General features: G+C 34.1%; 3 protein-coding genes across 4 annotated transcripts; 1 reads left to right on the top strand and 2 right to left on the bottom strand.

Moving 5' to 3' along the window:
• Positions 1–1248: 1248 nt before the first annotated feature.
• On the top strand, positions 1249–10485 carry LOC125850338 (adenylate kinase 5, chloroplastic). The gene is made up of 19 exons (XM_049530185.1): positions 1249–1509; positions 1736–1828; positions 2324–2452; positions 2534–2668; positions 3452–3598; positions 3815–3889; positions 3979–4072; positions 4953–5002; positions 5119–5244; positions 6602–6637; positions 6705–6785; positions 6887–7025; positions 7572–7651; positions 7740–7805; positions 8600–8629; positions 8720–8829; positions 9801–9938; positions 10055–10084; positions 10178–10485. The coding sequence occupies exons 1-19, from the start codon at positions 1267–1269 to the stop codon at positions 10200–10202; spliced, it is 1827 nt and encodes a 608-aa protein (XP_049386142.1). The 5' UTR covers positions 1249–1266; the 3' UTR covers positions 10203–10485.
• A 2753-nt stretch (positions 10486–13238) lies between these two features.
• Positions 13239–19866, bottom strand: LOC125850335 (ATPase 9, plasma membrane-type-like). Of its 2 annotated transcripts, none has more exons than XM_049530181.1 (14): positions 19636–19866; positions 17974–18093; positions 17770–17868; positions 17358–17495; positions 16751–17065; positions 16321–16647; positions 16119–16238; positions 15906–16028; positions 15716–15820; positions 15332–15641; positions 14499–15013; positions 14198–14371; positions 13915–14097; positions 13239–13810 (listed from the first exon to the last, which is right to left on the bottom strand). In XM_049530181.1, exons 1-14 carry the CDS (start codon positions 19684–19686, stop codon positions 13616–13618), a joined length of 2775 nt encoding a protein of 924 aa, XP_049386138.1. In that variant the 5' UTR covers positions 19687–19866; the 3' UTR covers positions 13239–13615. The 2 variants fall into 2 exon arrangements, with proteins under 2 accessions (XP_049386138.1, XP_049386139.1); XM_049530182.1 differs by lacking the exon at positions 19636–19866 and adding an exon at positions 19176–19214 and having other exon boundaries at positions 13533–13810.
• A 3873-nt stretch (positions 19867–23739) lies between these two features.
• Positions 23740–24313, bottom strand: LOC125850351 (60S ribosomal protein L39-3). Its single transcript, XM_049530204.1, has 3 exons — positions 24226–24313; positions 24037–24140; positions 23740–23952 (listed from the first exon to the last, which is right to left on the bottom strand). The coding sequence occupies exons 1-3, from the start codon at positions 24226–24228 to the stop codon at positions 23904–23906; spliced, it is 156 nt and encodes a 51-aa protein (XP_049386161.1). The 5' UTR covers positions 24229–24313; the 3' UTR covers positions 23740–23903.
• Positions 24314–24483: the final 170 nt, after the last annotated feature.

Genomic DNA, 24483 nt, shown 5'->3' with positions numbered 1-24483 from the left:
TGATTGCCCCTTGGGAGCAATTGATGCCATTAATTATTAAGGTTGTAACGGACATCCATAAAAATTTCGGTACATTTTTTTTTGGAATTTCGTATCACAAAAAAATTCATGAATTATAGCACACGAAAATCTGTAAAATCTTATTTTTCTTGCTTTGGTGATCATTTGAACTTGAAAATGCTCCAGTTTGCCTCTCATGTTTCACTAGCGCCATTAATATGGTCGTAACGGACGTTCATGAAAAATTTTGGCAAAAAAAATTTCGGCATCACTAAAAATCCATTGACTATAGCACATGAAAATCGATAAAACTTGACTTTTCCTGCTTTGGGGATCGTTTGAACATGAAAATGCGGTCGTTCGCCCCTTGAGACCAACTGACTCCATTAATAAGGTCGTAAACGATTTCCATGAAAATTTTTGGCAAAAAATAATCCAGAAGCCTGTATCACTAAAATTTCATGGACTATAACACACGAAAATTGATAAAATCTAGGTTTTCTTGCTTTGGAGCTCGTTTGAACTTGAAAATGAGTTCGTTTTCCCCTCGGGACCAACTGGCGGCATTAATAAGATCATAACGAACGTCCATGAAAAAAAAAATGGGCAATAAAAAATTATGAAATTCTATCACAAAAAATCCATGGACAAATTTCAGTTTAACAACTGAGTTTTTTCCCCAACCAGTTCGCATGTTATGTTATGTTATATTATAGTCTCTAACTCTCTATAACCACTATAGTATCCAAAAAATATATGTACAAACGACACTTTATAAATCTAAAGAATTATGATTAGGTTTAATGGTAAAAATATATATATTAAATTTGAAATCATTTTGAATTGATTTCGATGATTTTGTAGGAAAAAGACGTGTTTTGAGTTATAGCCATTGTTAGGATTTTAGCCATTTAATCGTAAGAATTCAACAACATATACTTAAATGATACTCGCAATTGATCATGTCATGAATCTTGACGATCACCAAAACTTATTGTTAGTGCAAATCTCACTCAATATAATATAAAAAATCTCGACGATTCACCAAAATACGAAAAAAATTATTCGTTCGTTATTTCTTTTAATGAGGTCAAAATTTAAAGGGTGGCACTCCACTATAGGCCCAATATCAGTCTTCAAGGCCCATTTTGAAAGCGGGGCAAAGCCCAAATCTCATTTCATTGATTTTTGTGGTGGCAGTTAATCCGTTAATATCTGCCATTGTCACTCCTCTTCTTTCCCTCTTTTTTTTCTTCTTCTTCTTCCATGGCGATGATAACTTCAGTCACTATGAATTTTCCTCACATTTCTACTCATAATATTTCTTCAAATCCAATTTTTTCTCCAATCTGTACTAATAATCCTTCTAATTTCTCATCATCATCTTCATCAGTACCAATTTCTTCGAATTCTATCCGTTTATCATCTTCAATTGCTTACTCGGAACAAGTAATCGCGTCTCACAATGTCAATCGACGAACTCATTTGAGGAATAATCACAAAATCAAGGTCAGCATGTATAAATAGTAACGAGTTTAAGTTACATACACTATTAGTGTAAAAAGAGTTTTACATGATCGGGTCAGGCTGGGTCGTATTTGTTTGTTGTAGCAGATAATCTGTTTTAATTTCAAGTTTACGAATCTCACATTTCAATGAGGTTTACTTGTATTTTGCACTCACAATGTATAATTTTGTTTATGGAATTAAATTTTGGAAGTATTTGTTTCTTCAGGTGATAAGTGCTAGAAGTGAGCCTTTGAAGGTGATGATATCAGGTGCCCCTGCATCTGGTAAAGGGACTCAATGTGAATTGATTGTACAAAAGGTTGACTTCTCGATCTCTCTTGTTTTCTTCTGCTGTTTGATGAATAGAATTATCTTTTGACTGGAAGGTGGTAGCAACTTATTTTCCCCCGACGCCAACTAGTTAACGATTGATACATAGTTGATTGATTGTTCACGACGTTGTGTTAAATATGATTGACCATGACCTATTTGTGAATATGCTAAAGCAATTAAATAGTTCAATTCTTCTAGTTATGCATATCATTTTATGCACTCATTCCATAATGTGCCAAGTGTTTGTTATTTGTTTTTCGTGACTAGAAAAGGATGTAGTGGGATGGATGGAATCCCTCTATCCTTAACCAGAGGTATCGGGTTCAAGCAATGAGAGTGGAGAAATCTCTGGTAGGGAGCGCTTCCTCCTTCAATATTTGTGGTGTGACGATTCATGTTGAACTAAACGAAATTTGTGAATGGGAATGTTGGTTGGTTTAAAATCTCCTCTTGAATGATATTTTATCATGGTTTGTTTCAGTTTGGATTGGTGCACATATCAACTGGTGATCTCCTACGAGCTGAATTATCGGCTGGTACAGATATTGGAAATAAAGCTAAGGAGTATATGAACGCTGGTCGCCTGGTTCCTGATGAGATTGTAACAGCTGTATGAGATATTTCAAGTGCCTTGTTAATGAAAGAAATAACTTTCGCTTTTTATGATTTTCAAAGTTGACTTCTGTTACAGATGGTGACAACACGATTATCAAAGGAAGATGCAAAAGAAAAAGGGTGGCTTCTGGATGGGTATCCACGAACGTTGGCCCAAGCAGAAAGTCTGGAAAGGTTGAATATCAGACCAGATATCTACATCGTGCTTGATGTACGTCCACTCTATCATACATAATCTGCATTTTCTTTCCAGTCACAAATAAGATGATCTTTAGAAAGTTTACTAAAGATAGGTCAGATGTTTTGGTCACTGTTTCAAATTTTGCTGCTGTGTGCGATATGATGTTGCAATGCTGGTTATGCGGTGCACTTTGAAATGTTTTACATTTGACCATAACAGAATTTGAAATATCTACGGAGTTGAGGATCAGGATCACTTTAAGTAGGTTGAATCATTCATACATGTCCAGTGGACAAAGATATTGTAGAAAACATGAAAGCGTGCCTCTAGATGTTGCTCAGACTCTCCAAAATGTCACACCCGTGACAGATCATCCAAAAAATGCACTACTTTTGGAGGATCCGACATGCATCAATCAACATTTTGAAGAGTCCGAGCCAGATATCTATCAGCTATATTATGTTGAATGATGCAGTCAACAACTTGGTTGAACACTACTTGATGAAATCACACTGATTGATGAAAAATTGATGAAGTTTTCTTGTCATAGCACGCATTCGTGAGTTGATGTTGTTGTCCTATGTGCTTCTTCTTATCATAGCACGCATTCGTGAATTGATGTGGTTGTCCTATGTTCTTTCACTGGATATACCAAAAAGAGGTACAATGGAGCAAGAGTGAGATAAAGAACTTCCAAATTTTAAAGGATCAATTCACAAATAGAATCTGAATTAAAAAAGAAATCCTTAGTCTGCTTCTTCTTCCATTTGATTTGCGGTCGATCTTTTACACATAAGTCCTTCTCTTCTACAGGTTCCTGATGAGATTCTTATTGACAGATGTGTTGGTAGAAGGCTAGATCCTCTCACTGGAAAGATATACCATGTTACTAATTTCCCTCCAGAGACTGAGGACATCAAAGCAAGGCTCATAACTCGTCCTGATGACACAGAGGAAAAGGTACTTTTAACCCCCACATTGTTTGTCTTGCTTTAGTTTACTAGACGTATACTTGCAACTTAGACTGGCTTATACAAGTCATTTTTGTGTTTCTGTATTCAAGATGCCATAATATAGACTAATCCTATTGTCCATCTTAGAAATATCTAGAAAAGCTGAAGCATCAAATATATCCGCAAGTCTACAGTTTAACCAGGTGTGCTAAATGTGTTTCAGGTGAAATCACGTCTGCAAATATACAAGCAAAATGCTGAAGCAATATTACCAGTGTACTCAGATATAATGAATAAGGTAGATTTGGCATTTACTCTTGTTATAGTGTAATTTTGAAATTCTGTATGTTTTTCTAGTGACTTTTACTTGTGAGGTGTGACATACAGATTGATGGGAACCGCGGCAAAGATGCAGTATTTGCAGAAATTGATTCCTTATTGTCACGTGTGCAGAAAGAGGAACAAGATGCAAGAAAATCAGGTGTGAATCTTTTTGCTTTAGAAATATCTCTCTTGAGGTTCTTTGTATTCTATGGAGAGCTATGTTTTAACTAAATCGACTTTCCTTCTGATCTCGACAGCATATAATCCTATAAGAGATGTAAAGATTGCGTAACACATGATTAACCATATGTCTCAATTATCAATCCCCCCGCCTTTTGTTCTTTTTGAAATCTTCTAATTGATATATAATGCATCCACCTCGATAATTAAACTATATCTCTATTCTTTTTTCTCATATTTTCCATCTTGTTTCTCTTCATGCTGTGAAGCCTGTTTGATTTGAAAAACATTGGAGTAAACTTAATGAAGCTAAGTTAGGCCTGTTTGATATTTGCAGTTCAAACCAAATGGGAACTTAATTAACATGGTATATTTTGTGAAGCTAATATGGATGAAATCAAGATGATAGGGCCTTTGCAGCTTTTTCACTTACACTTTATAGTATGTGGGAATTATTTAAAGCATTTTCCTAGTGTGATCATAGAAGAAACTAAAGCATCCATATATAAAACTTGTATAGACTCCAATGTTTCCTTCTCTTTTCCTTTTTCTTCTTTTACAAATGCTAAATATACTTTTTAGAGGAAATGTTGCACTCTCGAATTTTCCAACAATCATCTATAGCTTTAGGTAATTAACATCCAGAAGCAGTGAAACAAAATTTCCTTCAAGCTCATTTCCTTTTGTTTCCCCTAAAAACCAAATACGAAATAGATGTTCCATCCAACAATAAAAAATATTTTTTGCTGGACACCTTTTTGAGTTTCTTGTATCAACATGCTGACCAACTAAATTAGCAGTCATCACTTAGCTCAATGACAATTTGGACCCTGAACTCGACCATATTTTGTTTGCAGAAGAATCAGTAATTTCCAGTACTCGAGCTGATATGGCATCTTTGAGCAAGGTAATCATCTGCTACCGTAAATCACGAACACAACTTCCCTTCTTTTTTTAGGGAAAGTTGCACAGAAAAAAAAATGATTGGTTTTAGCTTTGACCGTTTTCCTTATATCTTTATAGGATTGGAGAGGAATACCAACTAGACTGAATAATATTCCTCACTCAAGAGAAATTAGGGAATATTTCTACACTGATGTGCTTCAGGCTACTCAAAGAGCTATCAATGATGGGAAAACTCGTTTAAAGGTATGACTCTGCTCTGATTCAAAAGTAACTCAGATATTCAAAAGTAATTCAGATAAGGTTAACATCAAAGTAGTTTGCGTTGGTAGAACTGTTTTATAAGATAATTTTGATTGGTTATCATTTTAATTAAGACATCCCCTTCTTTCAACCGAAGGGGAGCCTTGTAGCAATGGTGAAGTTGTCTTCGTGTGACCTATAGGTCATGGACTCAAGCCGTGGAAGCAGCCACTAATGCTTGCATTAGGATAGGATGTCTAAATCACAGTGCTTGGGGTGCGGCCCTTCCTCGGACCCTGCTAATGCTGGATGCTTTGTGCAGTGTGCTGTCTTTTTTATCCTCTTCTTTCAACCATTTTGTTTAAGTGCCACGTTTTCCAACCACTTTGACTGAGAAGTCACCTTTCTTAGTGGAAGTAGATACAAGATATTATTTGCATATGTATGTGAAATACAGTTTTCTGAATGTACCATGATATGCCCCCTTGAGTGAGTTGACGAGTTTCTAAGAAGAAAGCCAGTATGTTTCTTTGTCAATCAATGAAGAAATATAACTTGTTATGATACTTCAAATCTGTTGACACATGAGTTTCACTAGATTATTTTACCCTTGAAGTTCATATTTGACGGAATCTGGAGACATCTCTTATCTTGTTTCTAAAAATTTATGCTATTGTGAGAACGAATCACTAAATATTTTAAACACTTACAGATAACATGTGATTACTCAGTGGAAATAGTTCCAATGAATTACTCTACTTATTTGAAGGAAATATGCCATATTCTGGTGTCCACATAACTCGAAACATGGAAAGGTAACCTTTTCTTAATTTTGAGAAAAGAAAAAGAGAGAACTACCAGCTCATGTTCCCGGAAACTAGTTTTATAGATAATAAAAGCATGAAAATAGCTAGCTCAAAAGATGAATCTTGTCCCATTCTATTTAATAATATCCTGTAAACTTATAGTATATGCTCTTCAATATTCTATCTAATCTCATATGTAAAGTGTGTTTCGACAACATTGCGGGTGTCAGAATATGGTGCATCTTTTGTTAGTTTTTTTGGAAAAAAAAATAAGGAAAAGGAGCCCTTGACCCGCAGGAGAATTATTCAATAACATAGTTTGAGCTCCTAGAATATGGCGCCTTGAGGCTTTCTATTTGATTGTATCTAAAAAATGTGCTTTAAAATTGAAGATCAAATTGCAATGAAACGAGAGAAACTAAGCCGTTCATTTATTTATACCAGAGAATTAGTGTTTATTCTTCATTGGACCTATACAAGGAATCCAGGCCTTTTCCCCATCTGCATTTATCTTAAATCCAAGTTATATTAATACCTTTATCTTGATTTAACAGATAGAAATCAATATCCCGGAGCTGAATCCTTCAATGGTGAGAAAACATTTTCTGATCATATTCTCATAGTTTATTTAGGTTTGACAGTATCTTAAATCCACAGGATGTTTATCGAATAGGTACTCTAATGGAACTTATCCGTGTACTTGCTCTTTCATTTGCTGACGATGGAAAGCGTGTCAAGGTATGTGTTGCTGATGGTTATTCATTTCCTCTCTTAGTTAATCTATTATCTTTGAAATAAGGCAAATTAAACATATTCATTTATCCAGATCTCATTTGTAGGTTTGTGTCCAAGGGTCTATGGGGGAAGGTGCACTTGCAGGAATGCCTTTGCAGCTTGCAGGAAGTCGAAAGATATTAGAGTACATGGATTGGGGTGATTATGGCGCGTTGGGCAACTTTGTCAATATTGGTTCTATAGGTATTACAGAGATTAATATTTCACATGATGACTTTCACTTTGTGCAACTATAAATGATCCTCTAAGACATAATATGCAAATCTATTCGTGCACATTTGTGCACAACATTTCTCTTCATTGTGAGACAGGGGCGGAGCCACAACAGAAGTTACGTGTTCGGTAGAACAACTTTGGCTCAAACCTGTAGTTGTATTAAGAAATTTAGTTAAAATATATAAATAATGCATCCCAAACCCAGTAAGCAATAAGAGGAGTTGTTCTAAACATAAAAATCCTAGATCCACTTCTGTTGTGAGGGATTTATTTGAGAATGTTGTTCTAGTAGAGCTGATTGTAGAAACTTCATAGCTTTATAAATGTTTCTGTTGTGTGATGACTATTTGTGTATGTTGTGCAAGTCTACACATGCTAACACGAATACTTAACCTGCAATTTTTCTGAGGTTAACTTTGCGATAAAACACGATATAATCACACTCTTGAATTTCCTTCTTTCATGATTGCTGGTCAACTCCCTGTCTACTACCAATTTTTATGTGTTTTTCAGGTGGCAAGGAGGTCGAAAAACAAGATGACTTGTTCATTCTAGTGGCTCCCCAGAATGCTGTCGGAAATTGCATCATAGATGTGATTCACTGTGAACCAGTTGCTGTATTTTCCTCTTATCACTCTTATTCAGTTTATTAAATTATTTTCCTCCTGTTGAATAATGCAGGATATGAGAGCTATGACTGATGCAGCCGGTAACCGACCAATTATTCTTGTCAACCCCAAACTAAAGGTTAGGATCTTAATGCCTCGTTAATGAATATGACTTCCTTTTAACTAAAAAACAGCTCATGGATTACCATGAATCTCAATCGCAGTAGCAAAAGTTGTTTGAATGATAAATTAGTCTCATGTCCCTTCCAATACTTAATATCACCTACCAAGGTGAAGCTTGTGGTTGATGCATATTCAAAATTGCTCATTCTTAGTTTCTTTTTGCAGTGTATAGTAAAATGTATTTTGATTCTGGCAGTGTCCTAGAACTTAAATGCAACGTCTCATACCCAAGTCCATCTGTCCATGTAACGTAAAGAGTACTGTTCGACATGTAGATATGCAAATGAGACGAATTCATTTTTCTACTGAAAGTGTCGATTCTAGAAATTTCTAAAAATTGATAACTGTGCTTAAGCCTTCTAATCTGGATTAAGGGTGTTTTACCATCTATGTTACTCTGACTTTTCATAAATGTCAGTGGGGTGCATGTCGGATTCTCCAAAAGTAGTGTATTTTTGGAGAATCCGTGTGGGTGCGGTATCGAAAGTAAAGAGTTCATGCAACTTAGTTTACCATTACACACTAAAATGTTGATTACCAACTCAAATTATCCAAGTATTATCCATTTATTCGTCTTGCATGTATAATGATTTTTCTCTCATAGAAAACAATAGTTTTTGGTGGCACTAGAAAATTCGTTAAATAAATTCTGCTTACACTTCCGGTGTTCATAGCTTGACTCCACTTCTGCTCGATGATGAAATGATCACAAATGGCTTGACTCTGATATATCACATACTAATTGTGCAGGATTTACCTGCTTCAAGTGGTATCATGCAAGTAAGTATACTAACCATTGAACCATAATGGCCAACAGTAAAGGGAACTTCGTCCTACGTTCTGATTGATTTTTTCTCTTTTATCTTCAAGACAATGGGTAGAGATAAGAGATTGGAATATGCTGCATCGTTTGAGATATGCTATCAATTCCGGCTACTCTACTATGCAGGAACACAATATCCTATTATGGGTGCACTCAGGTTAGATTTGTTTCTATGCTATTGATTCATTTTGTCATAACACGATCATGAAGAAGAAGGGTAACTTAAAATGGAATGAAAATGCTTTCTTCTTTTTTTCGGCTTATGAGATAAAATGCAGATTCACGGATCACTCCTTCGTCATGACTGATGTCACTTTTTTTCCCTGGCTTTTCGAGGTCATGAAATAAGAATTCATGTTATTTTGGTATTTTCAGTGTGTTGATCCATAGATTTTTTGGAATTTGTTCTATCAGCCCCAAACTTGACTGGGTTCAGCTGAAACCGCCTATAGTGACCAATACCCATGGCTTCATCGTGATTGACATCACTTTTTTGGCATTTCGGCATCATAAAGCAGGAATTCAGGATTTTTTGGTGTTGTTGGTGTGTGTTAGTCCATAGATTTTTCGGAGTTTGTTCGACTGACTCTGTTCTTCCCCAAACTTGGTGGGTCCATCCAAAACCGCCTGGTGACCATTACTCCCATTGTTTCTCAATGACTAAAGCCACTTTTTTTTTGGCATTTCGGCTTCATGAAGATAAGAGTACAGGGTTTTCGATGTGTGTTAGTCCATAGATTCTCTAGAATTTGTTTGATCGATTCCGTTTTGCCTCAAACTTGATGGGTCCATCCAAAGCCTCCTGGTGACCAATACTATCAATGTTTCGCCATGACTAATGTCTCCCTTTTGGGCATTTCATCGTTAATGAAAATAGGAATTCAAGATCTTTTCGGGAAGTTGTTCAATGGACTCCGTTCTTCCCAAACTTGGTGGATCCATTCAAAACCATCGGATGACCAATACTCTTTTGCTTCACAATGACCAAACTCATACCGGCATAGCTAGTCTCTAAATCAAATGATTCCTTAATTAATAGATTCTTGTTGTTATTGCCTCTGCAAAGAAGAATGGCTGAATATATCCATTGTCAACATTCACTCTCTTGCTAATTATCTCATGTTATAGGATGTCGTATCCATATCCTTACGAGTTATACAAGAGAGTCGATGAATCTCCCGGGAAGGAAAAATACATATCCTTAGCAACATTTGCAAAGAGGCCAAGTATTGATGAATTGAACGATGCCTTCGAAGGAAAATCAAGGTACACTACAAATCATAAACCTGAACTCATTATAAACTCCTACACTTATTAAATCTGTTCATTATACCTCTACATCACTGCACTAAAACGATACTATAACGATTATAACTCTGCAGAAATCAAGAGAAAAAAGCAGAGGGATTTTGGTATGTGATTAACTATCCTCCGTTTTATCTATGTTTGGAGTAGTCTAAGTTGGCTTCGTGTTAATTGATAGACGTATTTTGACATTCTTTTAGGGGCTTCTTGAGTGGCATACTATAAGCATCGATGGAGAATGCACGAACATCATGACATCTAAGATGCAACATCTACATTTGAACATCCAAAACTGACGGTAAATCAATCATCTCTTGGTTTTTGAATCCTTTCGAAGTATGCAATCAAGTTCTTGATTTGAGGATCTGATTAATGTGTTCAATATTAATTTAGTCTCCTGGCACATATCGATCGTAAAGTGTATATACATTTCCTATATATATCTGGTGATTTTGGTAAGTATTTCAACAAAAAGAATCGTAACAGACCTTATTCTATGTGTATATATGTTTCTTGTTCATTTCTCTCTATTATAGAAGTTGAAGCAATTCTTACAGTAAATCTTTTCAATGCTACTTTCTCACAAGAACTCAGTTGAGAAGAAGGCATCTCTTTGTAACTTTTGATGTAAATTCATTAAGTGTTTCATTTTACCTTCTCTTTCTTTCATGCATGTGGAATTCAGGTGTTATGTACCTATTTTGGAATAAACTTGCTTTATTATGGGTGTGTATGGGTGTGATCGGTACGAAGGAAAATGTTTTCTAGGAAAATAAGTGCACGGTTTTTTACTTATTTTCATATTGTCGATACGCAAGCAAAAAATATTATCCTAAAAACAATTGTATATATATAATCTAGACAAATATTATGAGAGGTAGATGTGAGGCAGGGGAAGGGAGCTATGGGATGGGGATGAAAATGAGGTGTACGTTTTGCAGAGTGGGGAGGACAGGACAAGACACAATCAATATGGAATGCCCAATCGAACATGAATTTTTTTTCCTCATGTGTTAAGAAAGTTGTTTTTTTCCTATCGAAAATATTTTAAAATTTTTTTGACCAATCGAACATGAAAAAATTTAAAAATATTTTCTGAAATATGTTATAATATAAATTTAAATGAAGAAAAAAATAGTTTATTCTATGTGACAATTGGTAAAAAATTTACATGCATCAAGTTTACTTCAAACTCTATAAATGATTTGGGATTTAATTATAAAAAAAAAGTATTTCCTTCCTTAATTAGTTAATCCTACTCCTAAAAGATTTCGAAAAAAAATTTAATCCTATTCCTATAAGGTTTCTAAATTCAACAATTTTAATAAATTATAAATAGACATGAATCGTTGATTGATCATCACCATCAAAAAAAAAAATGTTAGGTCTTTCCCCTGCTGATTATTTATCTATTTTAGCTATCGTTTTTTTGGTTTTATATGTAATTTGGTTCATAAAATGGGTAGTATTTCGGATCGATACAGAAGAATTAGCACCAGCATCAGCAGCGACACCAACAAGAACAGAAAGAGCGGTTACTATTGACGTAGTAATAGATATTTCAAACGAAGCAATAAAAACTTTGGGAATTAAAGGAGAAAATAATGATTGCTCGATTTGTATCGAAGAAATTAAACATATGGAGATGATTTTTATTTTTCCTATTTGTTGTCATAGGTTTCATTATGCTTGTATTAGGCCATGGTTAGAAAAAAATAGGACATGTCCCTTGTGTCGAACTTGTGTTTGATTGAAATACAGTCTCGTAATATTGATTGAAATTTTCAATATCAACTGTTGTATCTTTTTAGAAGAATTTGAACAAGAAGATGATACGTTGTGATTAATACTTTCTACTTGTTGTCATAGGTTTCATGTTGCTTGTATTATTCCTTGGTTTTTACCAAAACACAAGACACGACCATCAAAGCTTATGATATAGTCATATAAATTAAAAAAATTATATAACAAGTGATCAAGGTTCAACTATTACCTTCTCCATAAAAGAGAATCCACTTAAGTAAATTGTAATAGTAGCAGCAATGCACTTTACTTAACATGTTACACAATTATTATTAATGTCTATGTAGAACATAATCTTTTTTTTTCTTGTAACATTGTGAGAAAAGTTGTAATATGATTATCGTATTGTCAGTTTATATTATATCCTATAAACCTAACATTATGCTTTCCTTTCGGACGTATTTTAGGAAAATTAAATATATTAATTAATAAATAAATATTTACAGAAAAAAAAAACATAAAAGATAATGTTATAGATATTCTTTATGTATATAGCTACTAGTTCACTTTTTTTTTTTTAATAAGCAGCCTTNAGAAAATAATGATTGCTCGATTTGTATCGAAGAAATTAAACATATGGAGATGATTTTTATTTTTCCTATTTGTTGTCATAGGTTTCATTATGCTTGTATTAGGCCATGGTTAGAAAAAAATAGGACATGTCCCTTGTGTCGAACTTGTGTTTGATTGAAATACAGTCTGGTAATATTGATTGAAATTTTCAATATCAATTGTTGTACTCCCTCCGTCCACAATTGTTAGTCAGGGTAAGGTCATGCACATCCTTCAAGGAAAATTTAATACAAGGTGTAATTTGACTAATATAACCCTACTATATCAAGAATACCAAAAGTCCACATAACTTTTCAATTGAACTACACAATCATTAAGGGCAGAATTGGAAAAAAGTGACTAATTATTTCTTGATTGTTTAAATTGACAATTAATCTTGGACATCTATTTTTAGTATACCTGCCAAACAATTGTGGACGAAGGGAGTATCTTTTTAGAAAATTTGAACAAGAAGATGCTACGCTGTGATTAATACTTTCTACTTGTTGTCATAGGTTTCATGCTGCTTGTATTATTCCTTGGTTTTTACCAAAACACAAGACATGCCCTTTATGTCGCACTTGCATTAGTACTCTCGAAGGTTTAATTAAGTTCAACGACCATCAAAGCTTATGATATAGTCATATAAATTAAAAAAACTATATAACAAGTGATCAAGGTTCAACTATTACCTTCTCTATAAAAGAGAATCCACTTAGGTAAATTGTAATAGTAGCAGCAATGCACTTTACTTAACATGTTACACAATTATTACTAATGTCTATGTAGAACATAATCTTTTTTTTTCTTGTAAAGTTGTGAGAAAAGTTGCAATATGATTATCGTATTGTCAATTTATATTATATCGTATAAACCTAACACTATGTTTTCCTTTCGGACGTATTTTAGGAAAATTAAATATATTAATTAATAAATAAATATTTACAGAAAAAAAAAACATAAAAGATAATGTTATAGATATTCTTTATGTATATAGCTACTAGTTCACTTTTTTTTTTTTAATAAGCAGCCTTTGTAGTTCACCAATTTAGGAACTCATCCAACATTGATAACATCATGTACATACACTTCTTGAAGAAAACAAAAATTAGCTGCAAAAATGCCCTTACCAAAAAAAAAAATAGTCATTTATCTCCCATAATTCATTGCATAATCTTAGACAATATTGCCTTATTATTAGATCATTTCAACATGTTCCTTTGAGAGTGTAAAAATCCTCAAACTCGCAACATGGTTCTTGTAAATCTAGAGTAATTTTTCAATTACTCGTGTGTATACTTTGCAACTTCAGCACGACGTTTAGCTTGTTCAGCAATCTCATTCAATTCCCTGTAGTTCTTGTCATGGAATAAGCCATTGCTTTCTGCAGTCTGGAGACCATGACGTGTACGTTGATCCACGGCCCATTGTGCTTCTCTTTCGCCTTTTCCATAATCCTTCTTTGTTGTGAAGGCGGTCTAATAAGTTTTACAAGAAACATTCAATTAGAATTGAACATGTCAAAGACAATATTAAGATTACAAAATGTGATCATGAGGCTATAGCTTGTTTGTTTTTTTACCTTATTCTGGATCATTGAATCCCAGGCATCACCACTCAACGCGTAACGACTAATGAATTTAAGAACATCAAGAGGGAGATATGTAATGATTGTGTAGATCCATATGATTACTGCCCATCCCCATCCAATTCCATGAATCCTAGCAAAGTTCCAGTTCGCGTAGACGGTGATAAGTGTAGCCACCTGAGTTAGAAAAAAGAAAAAACAGGGTCTTGATTAGTAAGAATATATGTATATACAGAGTTGTGAAGATTGAATGTTCATTTTGGTTTTAAGGACTTACGAATTGGGCTAGAAAGAAAGCAACGACAAGCAAAAAACCGGGGCGTTCCACAAATGACCAGCTTCTTGATCTTGTCACAAAGATAAGAGCCTGACTGATAATACTCACTTGAAGGTATACAGCAGCTGTAAGACCGTGTTCGTTCTCCCTGATTGATCTAACACCGAACTTCTCCTGCAAATACACAAGATAAATTTGCTTATCATGTTCCAATAGTACGTTTTGTTTTTGTGCTATCAGTTATAGCTTTTTGCATGATGGTAAGCGTTTGTTCCGGAAGATTAAAAAGGAAAGGACTTACTGTAAAGAAATCAGTAGAGGCTGCAAGATAGAAGAACAGAACAGTCATGAGAGCTTGATAGGTTCCGAGGATGATCCCAGTGGCAAAGATCTCGTTGAGCTTCCATGAGTCGGGCAAAGGAGATGGCTTGACCCTGTCCTTAGAGATGGTCATGATGGTTCCATCGTTGAGGATGGCAATGATGAGGACCATAAAGGGAGGGAAGTCGAATTCCCAAATGAGTGCAATGAGCATGAATCCCATCACAACACGGATCGTGATTGAGACTGCATAGATAGTATAGTTCTTCATCCTCTGGAAAATGGCTCTACTTGTCAAAACAGCACTAATAATGACACCAAGACCTGGTTCGGTCAAAACAATATCAGATGCACCCCGAGCTGCATCAGTTGCATCAGCAACTGCAATACCAATGTCAGCCTTCTTCAGTGCTGGTGCATCATTCACTCCATCTCCAGTCATACCACAAATATGCTTTCTTTCTTGCAGCTTCTTCACAATCTCGTACTTGTGTTCTTCAAAAGAATCAAAATATATCCTTGTGTAAGTTCCAGTTTTACGAAGGAAAGAAACTTTTGATCTTAAACATGTCATGACATTTCCGTGACTATAAGATCATAAATGAGGGAGTTTCACATAAAATAAAACTAAAGGTACTACTGTCACATAATATAACAACATTTCACTTAACTGTCAATACTTTTACTTTTGGAACTGTCTTTTCATGTGTTATATTATATGTTCTCCATAACATCATTTCGGTATAGCAGCTAAAAAGTATGAGTGGCACCGTTATAGAGGGATTTGACTGTATTTTGTTGCTAGATATTTACCTGGGAAGACTCCAGCAAAGCCATCAGCCTGCTCAATAAGCTCCTCAACAGGAATTTGAGCAATGGACTCATCCTTGTGATCACCAAGAAGAGCTGAAGATGGATACATGTTGGTTCCCATACCGAGCCTACGACCAGTTTCCTTACCGATAGCAAGCTGGTCACCAGTGATCATCTTAACATTAACACCAAGCTCGAGAGCTTTGCGAATTGTCTCTGCACTGTCGTGCCTTGGTGGATCAAAGAGAGGTAATAGCCCGACGAATTCCCAAGGTGAACCAGCACTTTCCTTATCTTTTTCTGGCACAGTCTGCACAAAAATTATCATGAGACACTGCATTGCACTAACTCAAACAAAGTTATCAAACGTTATATTTGCTTTACCTGTCTTGCAACACCCAAAGAACGAAGACCGCGGTTAGCAAAGTTGTCGATGATTTCATGAGATTTCTTTAAGACAGATCCACTGAGCCCACAGAGTTCAATAATCTAGCAAAAGATTATGCTTGATTAGACACTAAATGTTAAAATTAAGTATATGAAATTGAAGTATAAAAGAGATTGTATATCTTACTTGCTCAGGAGCACCTTTGCTAGCCCTGTGCCAGTCTCCGTTGCCATCGATATAGGTGATTGCAGTGCGCTTATCAACCGGATTGAATGGAAAGAAATGAACCTCTTGGATGCCTTCTCTTGCCTGCAATATCACAAGTACTTAAGCTAATCTACAACCTATTTGGTGACAAATTAACGACGAAGTTCATAGTTAATTCTAGTTTCACATTACCAGTTTAGCATCACCCAACATATTAACAATACAAGCATCAATAGCATCCTGGTTTTCGACCCTGGAGGCTCTAGCTGCAAGTAACATAACGGTGTCTGCATCTGCGTTCTTAGGGAATACCTACAACCACGAACATAAGTCGTTATGTTATGATAGGAATTTTCATAACAAAAAATGGTATATTTTTGTCTTGATTACGAACCTCAATCAAGGTTTGGTCAACAGTAAGCTTGTTAAGCGTGAGGGTACCGGTTTTGTCACTGCAGAGGACATCCATACCAGCCATTTCCTCAATAGCAGTCATCCTCTTAGTGATAGCGCCTTGTTGGGACAACCGATGAGATCCAATAGCCATGGTAACAGACAAGACTGTTGGCATGGCAATTGGGATACCTCCAATAAGCAACACCAACAAGTTGTCAATTCCATCTCTATATTTTCGCTTTTGAATCGGCCACATTACCACAATCTCAATCACTATTCCCACAAGAATTGAGCAGATACAAAAGTTTCCAATAGCAGTCAACACCTGATCACAGATATAACACACAACAAATTTTAGAAATAATACTTCAAGATCCGTTCTTCTTTGCATATGCTATTTTGGAACAAATCATAGCGGTTTTTTTCACCTTTTGGAAATGGCCAACTTGGTTTGTGCTATCAACAAGATGTGCAGCCTTCCCAAAGAAGGTATGAACACCAGTAGCAATGACAACAGCATCGAGCTCGCCTTGCTTGACAGTGGAACCAGAGAAAACTTCATCACCGGGTTGTTTGGTGACTGGTAAGGACTCACCGGTAAGTGCAGCCTGATCAATCTTGAGGGGATCACCCTCAAGAAGACGAGCATCGGCTGGGATAATGTCACCCAACTTAACACTAATCAGATCACCTGGAACCAGGAGCGAAGCGTCCTCCTCAGACCATTTTCCATCTCTCAAAACCTGAGAACCACATTCTCAATATTATAAATCATCCATTCCACATAGAGATATAATCGTCAAAAAACATGAACAGTGATGAATTGTGCGAGCATTTCATCTAAAATCGTGGACTTGATTCTTTTTATGGACCTAGAACGTCTGATACTATGTTGAAATGTATGATTACCTCATTTAAGAAACGTCAAATTAGCATTTCATCCATTGCACATAGAAACATAATTACCAAAAAAACATGAACAGTATATGACTAGAAAAAAAACACATTATATTCGACAGTCACTTATACGTGTACCTTAGTTTTGGGAGCAAGATTAGCCATAAGGGCAGCAGCAGCATTTCCAGCATTGTTCTCCTCAATGAAACTGATAGTAGAGTTGATAACAAGCAAAACCATGATACCTACAAAGTCGGGCCAATCTGGTGGCTTACCCTGCATTTTTCAAAAAATTTCACCTTAGATATTAGTTTGTTCTAACTTCTAATTAGCCATAAATATGAACAAAGAGATGTATTTGGTATGACGAAAGTCATTTTTCTAGTAAAGGAAAACGACTTCCTCCTCACGAAGGTGAGGGAAGTCATTTTCCCCCCTTTTAAGTCAAAAAAAGTGTCTGTCAACCAAACATGAGAAAATAAACATTCATTTTTTCAAAAACATTTTCCGAAAAATACTTCCGGTTATATATAGTATATTTTTTTCTTACCCCTCCATTTGCCAAGACAATGGACATGATAGCAGCAGCTTCCATGACCCATGAGAGAGGATTCCACATGAACCCCAAGAATTTAAGGACCTTGTTCTCCTGTAATAATAAAAATTAACACAATTTTTTAGTGTTTATTCATCTTTATTTTTTCTAAAACAGAAAAATGAAACATCAAAATATTATTTTTTTAAAAAAAATCACCTTTTTCTCTTCAAGTTTGTTGGGGCCAAAAATTTCAATCCTTTTTTGGCCTTCTTCTTTTGTCAAACCCTCTTTGCTACATTTTAGTATCTGGAATACTTCTTCAACCGGAATGCTTTCCTGCAAGATCATTTTCATCGAGTCGAGATGGATTCAGAATCTAGAGTTAGTGAGTTCATATCATAATGAGTGTGATCTGTACGTATAATTACTAAAAAAAATTATATTATGGGTACATTATTCGAACAAGAGGTATTAGGTTCAATTAAATCCACATATATAACACGTCCTAATTGTTCGTCTGACCACATGACATGCAATCAATGGCAGAGGCAAAAATTTCACCAAGAGGATTTATCATTTATTACATATATACATAAATAAAAAATAAAATAAAATTATTCATCATTCATTATATATATATATATATAAAATCTTATATAAACAATATGATCATGGGAAAAAGATGCATGTATTCATTACGTAATTAACAAATTTAACAAATTCGTCATCATTTTTACACAAAACATAATTTGAAGTTGTCGAATCAAATTTAAATTCTGAATCTTGTCACCGTGAGAGGGGTAGATGCATTAGGTAATCAACAAATTAACGAATTCATCGTCATTTTTACACAAAACATAATGCGAAAGTTACTAAAATCTCAACAAATATTATAATTAGAACTCATCAAAGAAAATTTAAATTCTGAATCTGGTCACAAAGAGAGTGGCACTGATGCACTATGTAATCAACAAATCTAACAAATTCATCATCATTTTTACACAAAATATAATATGAAAGTTACTAAAAATCACAACAAATATTATAATTAGAACTGATCGAATAAAATTTAAATTATGAATCTTGTCACCACGAAAGTCATGGAAGATGCACTATGTAATCAACAAATTTAACAAATTCATCATCATTTTTACACCAAACATAATATGAAAGTTACTAAAAATCACAACAAATATTATAATTAGAACTGATCGAATAAAATTTAAATTCTGAATCTTGTCACCACGAAAGTCATGGAAGATGCACTATGTAATCAACAAATTTATCATCATTCTTTACACAAAACATAATACGAAAGTTACTGAAGTCTCAAAAAATATTATACTTAGAATTCATCGAATAAAATTTAAATTCTGAATCTTGCTACGACACGAGAGGAGAGGAAAGATTATACTTACAAGATCAACCTTCTCATTCTTAAGCTCTTCCAAGGATAAATTAGCCGNAAAATATAATATGAAAGTTACTAGAATCTCAAAAAATATTATCATTAGAACTCATCAAATAAAATTTAAATTCTGAATCTTGGTCACCACGATAGAGGTAGATGCACTATGTAATCAACAAATTTAACAAATTCATCATCATTTTTACACCAAACATAATATGAAAGTTACTAAAAATCACAACAAATATTATAATTAGAACTCATCAAATAAAATTTAAATTATGAATCTTGTCACCACGAAAGTCATGGAAGATGCACTATGTAATCAACAAATTTATCATTATTCTTTACACAAAACATAATACGAAAGTTACTAAAATCTCAAAAAATATTATACTTAGAATTCATTGAATAAAATTTAAATTCTGAATCTTGCTACGACACGAGAGGAGAGGAAAGATTATACTTACAAGATCAACCTTCTCATTCTTAAGCTCTTCCAAGGATAAATTAGCCGCCATGATGATAAATTAAACACTAGAAAAAAGAGGGAGTTTAAGAGAAACCAATTAATTAAAAAAAGTGAGTTTTCAACAAGGAAGAAGAATTAAGAATGAAAGAGAAATATATTAAGGAAATAATAATTCTATTATTATTATCACTCTTTGTCTTCTCCCTCATCTAGGCTCACTTTCTTGAAAACACAAATTCCCTCTTTCAAATCAGTCCATATAATATATAGTTATATGTTAATTACTTGTTAATTAATTTGACTACTTTTTTTTATGATCCCTTAAACAAGAGTTTATATCTTTAACACCTTAGGTTAATTTTGAGATAATCCTATAAAAAAGGAGAAGCCATGAGAATTGCTATACATTCTCTCTATTCTTTAAATGTCCTAATATTTTGTTTTACTAATGCTAAAAACATGCAAAACCACACAATATTGAGATTTCTTTTTTCCCTTTTTTTTCTCCATCTTGAATATTTTTTGCTATATTTTATTTATTTATTGTCAATGCATATGGTTCCAATAAAATAGCAATATTAGTTGAAATAGTATATTACTGTAAATGAAATAGTAACTTTTTCTCCTTTTGTTTGGGGATTTTTTTTATTATTATCATTACTTTGGATATAATGAATTGAATGATTGATTTAATCAATCCATATTATCGGCAAAAATAGCTAGGTTATGTTTGAGAAAAAAGATTAGGTAACCATGAATAATAAGGATTTAACTTAGATTAGGTAACCACGAATAATATGGATATCGATATTATCTGTTTCTCAACTTCTCATTCAAATGAAATGTGGACAAGTTAAATATTCGTTTTTGTCTAGAAAAAAATTAATTAATACTCAATTGATTTCCAACTCGCTCATATTTAATTCAACTTTCTAGTGTGACATTAATGTTGAAATGGTATAAACTTGTGTTGATTTTTATGTTGAGATTATATCCCTACAATCCAAAGTCCAAACCAAACGGCCCCTAAGTTTAACATCTCCCAACAATGACAATGTTCAAGAAGATGGTCAAGTGGCAAGCTAATAAAATGTCACTTGACAAACTTAAGATTAATTTAATAAATATTGTTATAAGAATTTGAATTAAAAGTATTTGTATTTAAAATACATTAGATTTTTAAAAAGAAAGAATTTTTTTCATTATTTTAAAAATAAAAATCCATAGTAGAAGAGTTCTAAATGAACTCTTACTTTTAGAACTCTTATTATTTATAATATTTATCCTTTTTAAATATTATAAATATAGATAACAATATTAATAATTAAAAAATAACAAACAATAAAAAAGTAAAGAAGATAAACAGAAAAAAGGGAGCAAACGTTGAAAAAAAATATTAAAATAACAATTATAAGGAAAAGAGGGAACAAACGTAAGAAAAAAAAAATAACATGGATAAGGAGGAGTAACAAACTGGTCCTCTTTTTATTCTGTTATTGATAACTAATAAAATATTTAGATTAATTACAAAAAAAAAATGCATTGCATTTAAAAAAATTAAAAATAAGGAAGAGTAATAAACTGATCTTCTTTTAAGAAAAAGATGTGATATTCGAAATTTAAATTTAAAGAAAATTTGAGTTGGAATGGAACTCTACTTCTTAACTTCTCCTAAATATACTCCTACAAACTTTACATATGAATCTTCATTTCTCTTTCTTCTTTTTTTAGTGGTTTTTTTTTTGTTTTAATGTTTTCTATTTTTATTTTTTTTATCTGAAACATGTGCAACTTATTAAATTCAAATTATCTGAAACCTGAGCAACTTATTTAACTAAAAATTATCGGAGTACTTAAAATAAAATTCAACAGAATTTTTCAAAAAATTGTCATCAAACTCCGCTTGTCCTCACAATTACGTGGAGTCTATCCTAAACGGCTTGGATTTCACCATGATAGACTTCACTTAAATATTTTTAAAAGTTTTTGGGGTCTCAAAAATGCAAAATGCAAAATGATTATTATCGAAGCTTTTGATTAAGCCCTCTTCCCTCTCCTCAAGTTAAGAAAAAAAAAATGCAACTTGATTGAACAAACATTGGTTGAACCTTTCTAACTGACACCCCCCTTCTTCCCGACCTCTCCCTTCTTCCCGACCTCTGGCAGTCAAAGCGACGTACTTCATCGATAGACGCATGCAGCTAGTAGGCGATAGGACTTAGGAGGATGTAAGCCCTAGTGGCAGCAATATATTACGAAGAATAGCATGGATCAGTAGGAAATATTACAGGATCCATCCATAGTACGTTAATTTTTCAAAAAATTATCATCAGAGTACGTTAACTCTGATATCCGAATGTCGATAAATTTGAAAATCTAATTCTTCATTCGGACACGATTCCTTGGCCTCAACGTTGAGAAGGCTCAGCTTCAAAATCGTACACATGGAGCACTTCTGTCTCACTAGCAATTTCTACTACCCTTAAAAAGATAATAAAGTGTTTAATTTTAGTTATAAATAGACTGAATAATGATGTGTTATGAAGACACTGGTACACAGGCTTTACTGGTGTCAATGAAGGCCTTTCATCTGATTTATTGTTCACATATGAAAAGAAATCCACAAACCAATTTCTCCATAGAATGATGAGAAGTTGCATGAGCTTTATACAAATTTAACCAATTGCTGTATACATACATAATCCAGAATACGTTACAAGAAGCATAAAGTTCCCCCATCCCTTCATCACACAAGTGCAAATGGCAATACAGTGCTAACACAAGCTGAAAGCCTATGGTCAAGTCACGAGACCACTAAAACATATTTGATATGAACAAGATTATAGAATGCTCTGCATAGACCCTTCTGTAAAGCTTTACTGAAACAAGAGGCAATCACCTCTTTGCAATATGAAGAAAATATACATGTCCACGCATTTACACCACAGAACTATACTCGTCCATGGAATGCCATGTCAGTTCTACAAATGCATGCACCAGTAGAATACACTTAAAAAAATAGAAACACCTCTAGCCGTGACAAGTGCTGGGAGCTCAATCTGATATAGAACACCCAAAACCTATTAATTAGCCAATGGCAAATGCTCAGTTAGCACTCATGGACGTCATTCTCACTTCGGTTTGCAGTCCATGTTTATGAATAATGGCAGTAAAGAACATTATTCTACATGCACATCCCACAGACACTGAAGTGCAGTAATCAGGGTACCAGTAAATCCAGATCAACAATCCTAACTAATCAAGATATATTAGGACTCGAGAGATTCCCAAGTCACACTTCTGGTCAAATACACTTTCAACACCACTCAAATGGACTACAAGTACTTGATATACTGGAAAGTTTAATCAATCATCCCAAAAGTATGTGATAGACCTCAAGGGTGTCTCACAATGACACGACAACCGATGAAGAAGCCGCCATGATATGGAAATAAAAAGGCAAAGGATAAAATGCAATATGGCTCTTGATACTAAGTTGACAGTGGCAATATCAAAGGTATCGGTACTAGTGAGATCATGATTCTTACTATGACACGTAGCTGGAAAAGAGGAGAAACACTCTTCTGATATAAGCCTAAAGCACATAACCTTATATGTTTATAACTCAAATCAACATGGTTTACAACTAAAGGCCTATAATAGGCAACATCATACAAGTTTATCTTACAACTATCACTCCAACAGATAAGGTTGACAAGTTGGTGCATCAGTTGATAGTATGATAATACACCAGCTACCAGAAACGATCGCATAAAAATCCAGACTCCTAAGCAAATTATAGCCCTTTCGGTAAAATTTTACATTCACTAGTCTGACTCAATGTTGAGATGTGAAAAGAACTAGAATTTTTTTCTCTGTTCCAATTCATGTCAATAGTTTTTCATACAGGTCTGAAAATTTCCAGTGTTGAGCTAAGTGAGAGGAAAGATTCGACGATCAGAAAAACCAAAAGCTAATTACTTCTGTGAAAAACATCTAATCAACACAAACACTCCCCAGCAAGTGTAAATCACAAACAGATAACTCAATGCATGAATGCAATAACAAAATACTACTGTTAACCAACATTAAACAGCTCAAATTAAACAGAACAACTTCATAATCAGTCATTAATATATAAATCTCTTCCAAAATTAAAAACACAATCTGTTTCCTCAGCAAATGAGCTCCTATTGAGCCGGAAAATAAAACATAATCCAAGAAGTTTTTCCATAAAAAACTTAAATAAAACACGATTCTTCCACCTTAAAATCCTAGCTTGGTCCTACGCCAGTGCCTACGCTTAGCATTGTACCTAAAATACAACAATGAAACTTCATTAGTAAAAATCAACATAAATCAGAACCAAAATCATATCACAATTTGTGAATATGAATACCTGATTGTGTTATCAGTCCTCATACGGATCCAGTAAGGAATTGGCCTGTTCTGTCTCTGCTTCTTCGCTAGCTTCTTCTTAATCATGAATGACTTATGAGAAGGCTAAACAAAAATTGCAAGCAAATTAGTTTAACATACACGAGCTTACAATAAGTATCAATTTTGAATACTTCGAATAGAAACTCACCATTTTTGCTGTTGGAGATTCCCGGCGCTTAAGCTCTGATGCTGATTGAAACCCTAAAGCACGAACAAAAACCCTAGTTTTGGTTCTATATAACAATGTAGCACAAGGCCCACTGGGTTGGTATTCTATTGGGCCAATTTTTTGGGGTGCTGATTATAGCAGATGGCCCATTATTAGGCCCAAAATCTGTGCAAATATATAGTCCTTTAAAACTTAGCCCTTCGAACAACATTCTTTGTATATTGTTTCAACCTTACA

This window comes from Solanum stenotomum, unplaced genomic scaffold (genome assembly GCF_019186545.1).
Source record: "Solanum stenotomum isolate F172 unplaced genomic scaffold, ASM1918654v1 scaffold16320, whole genome shotgun sequence".
Lineage (NCBI taxonomy): Eukaryota > Viridiplantae > Streptophyta > Magnoliopsida > Solanales > Solanaceae > Solanum > Solanum stenotomum.
Note: the sequence above shows the minus strand (reverse complement) of the source record. Positions and strands in the feature narration are given on the sequence as shown.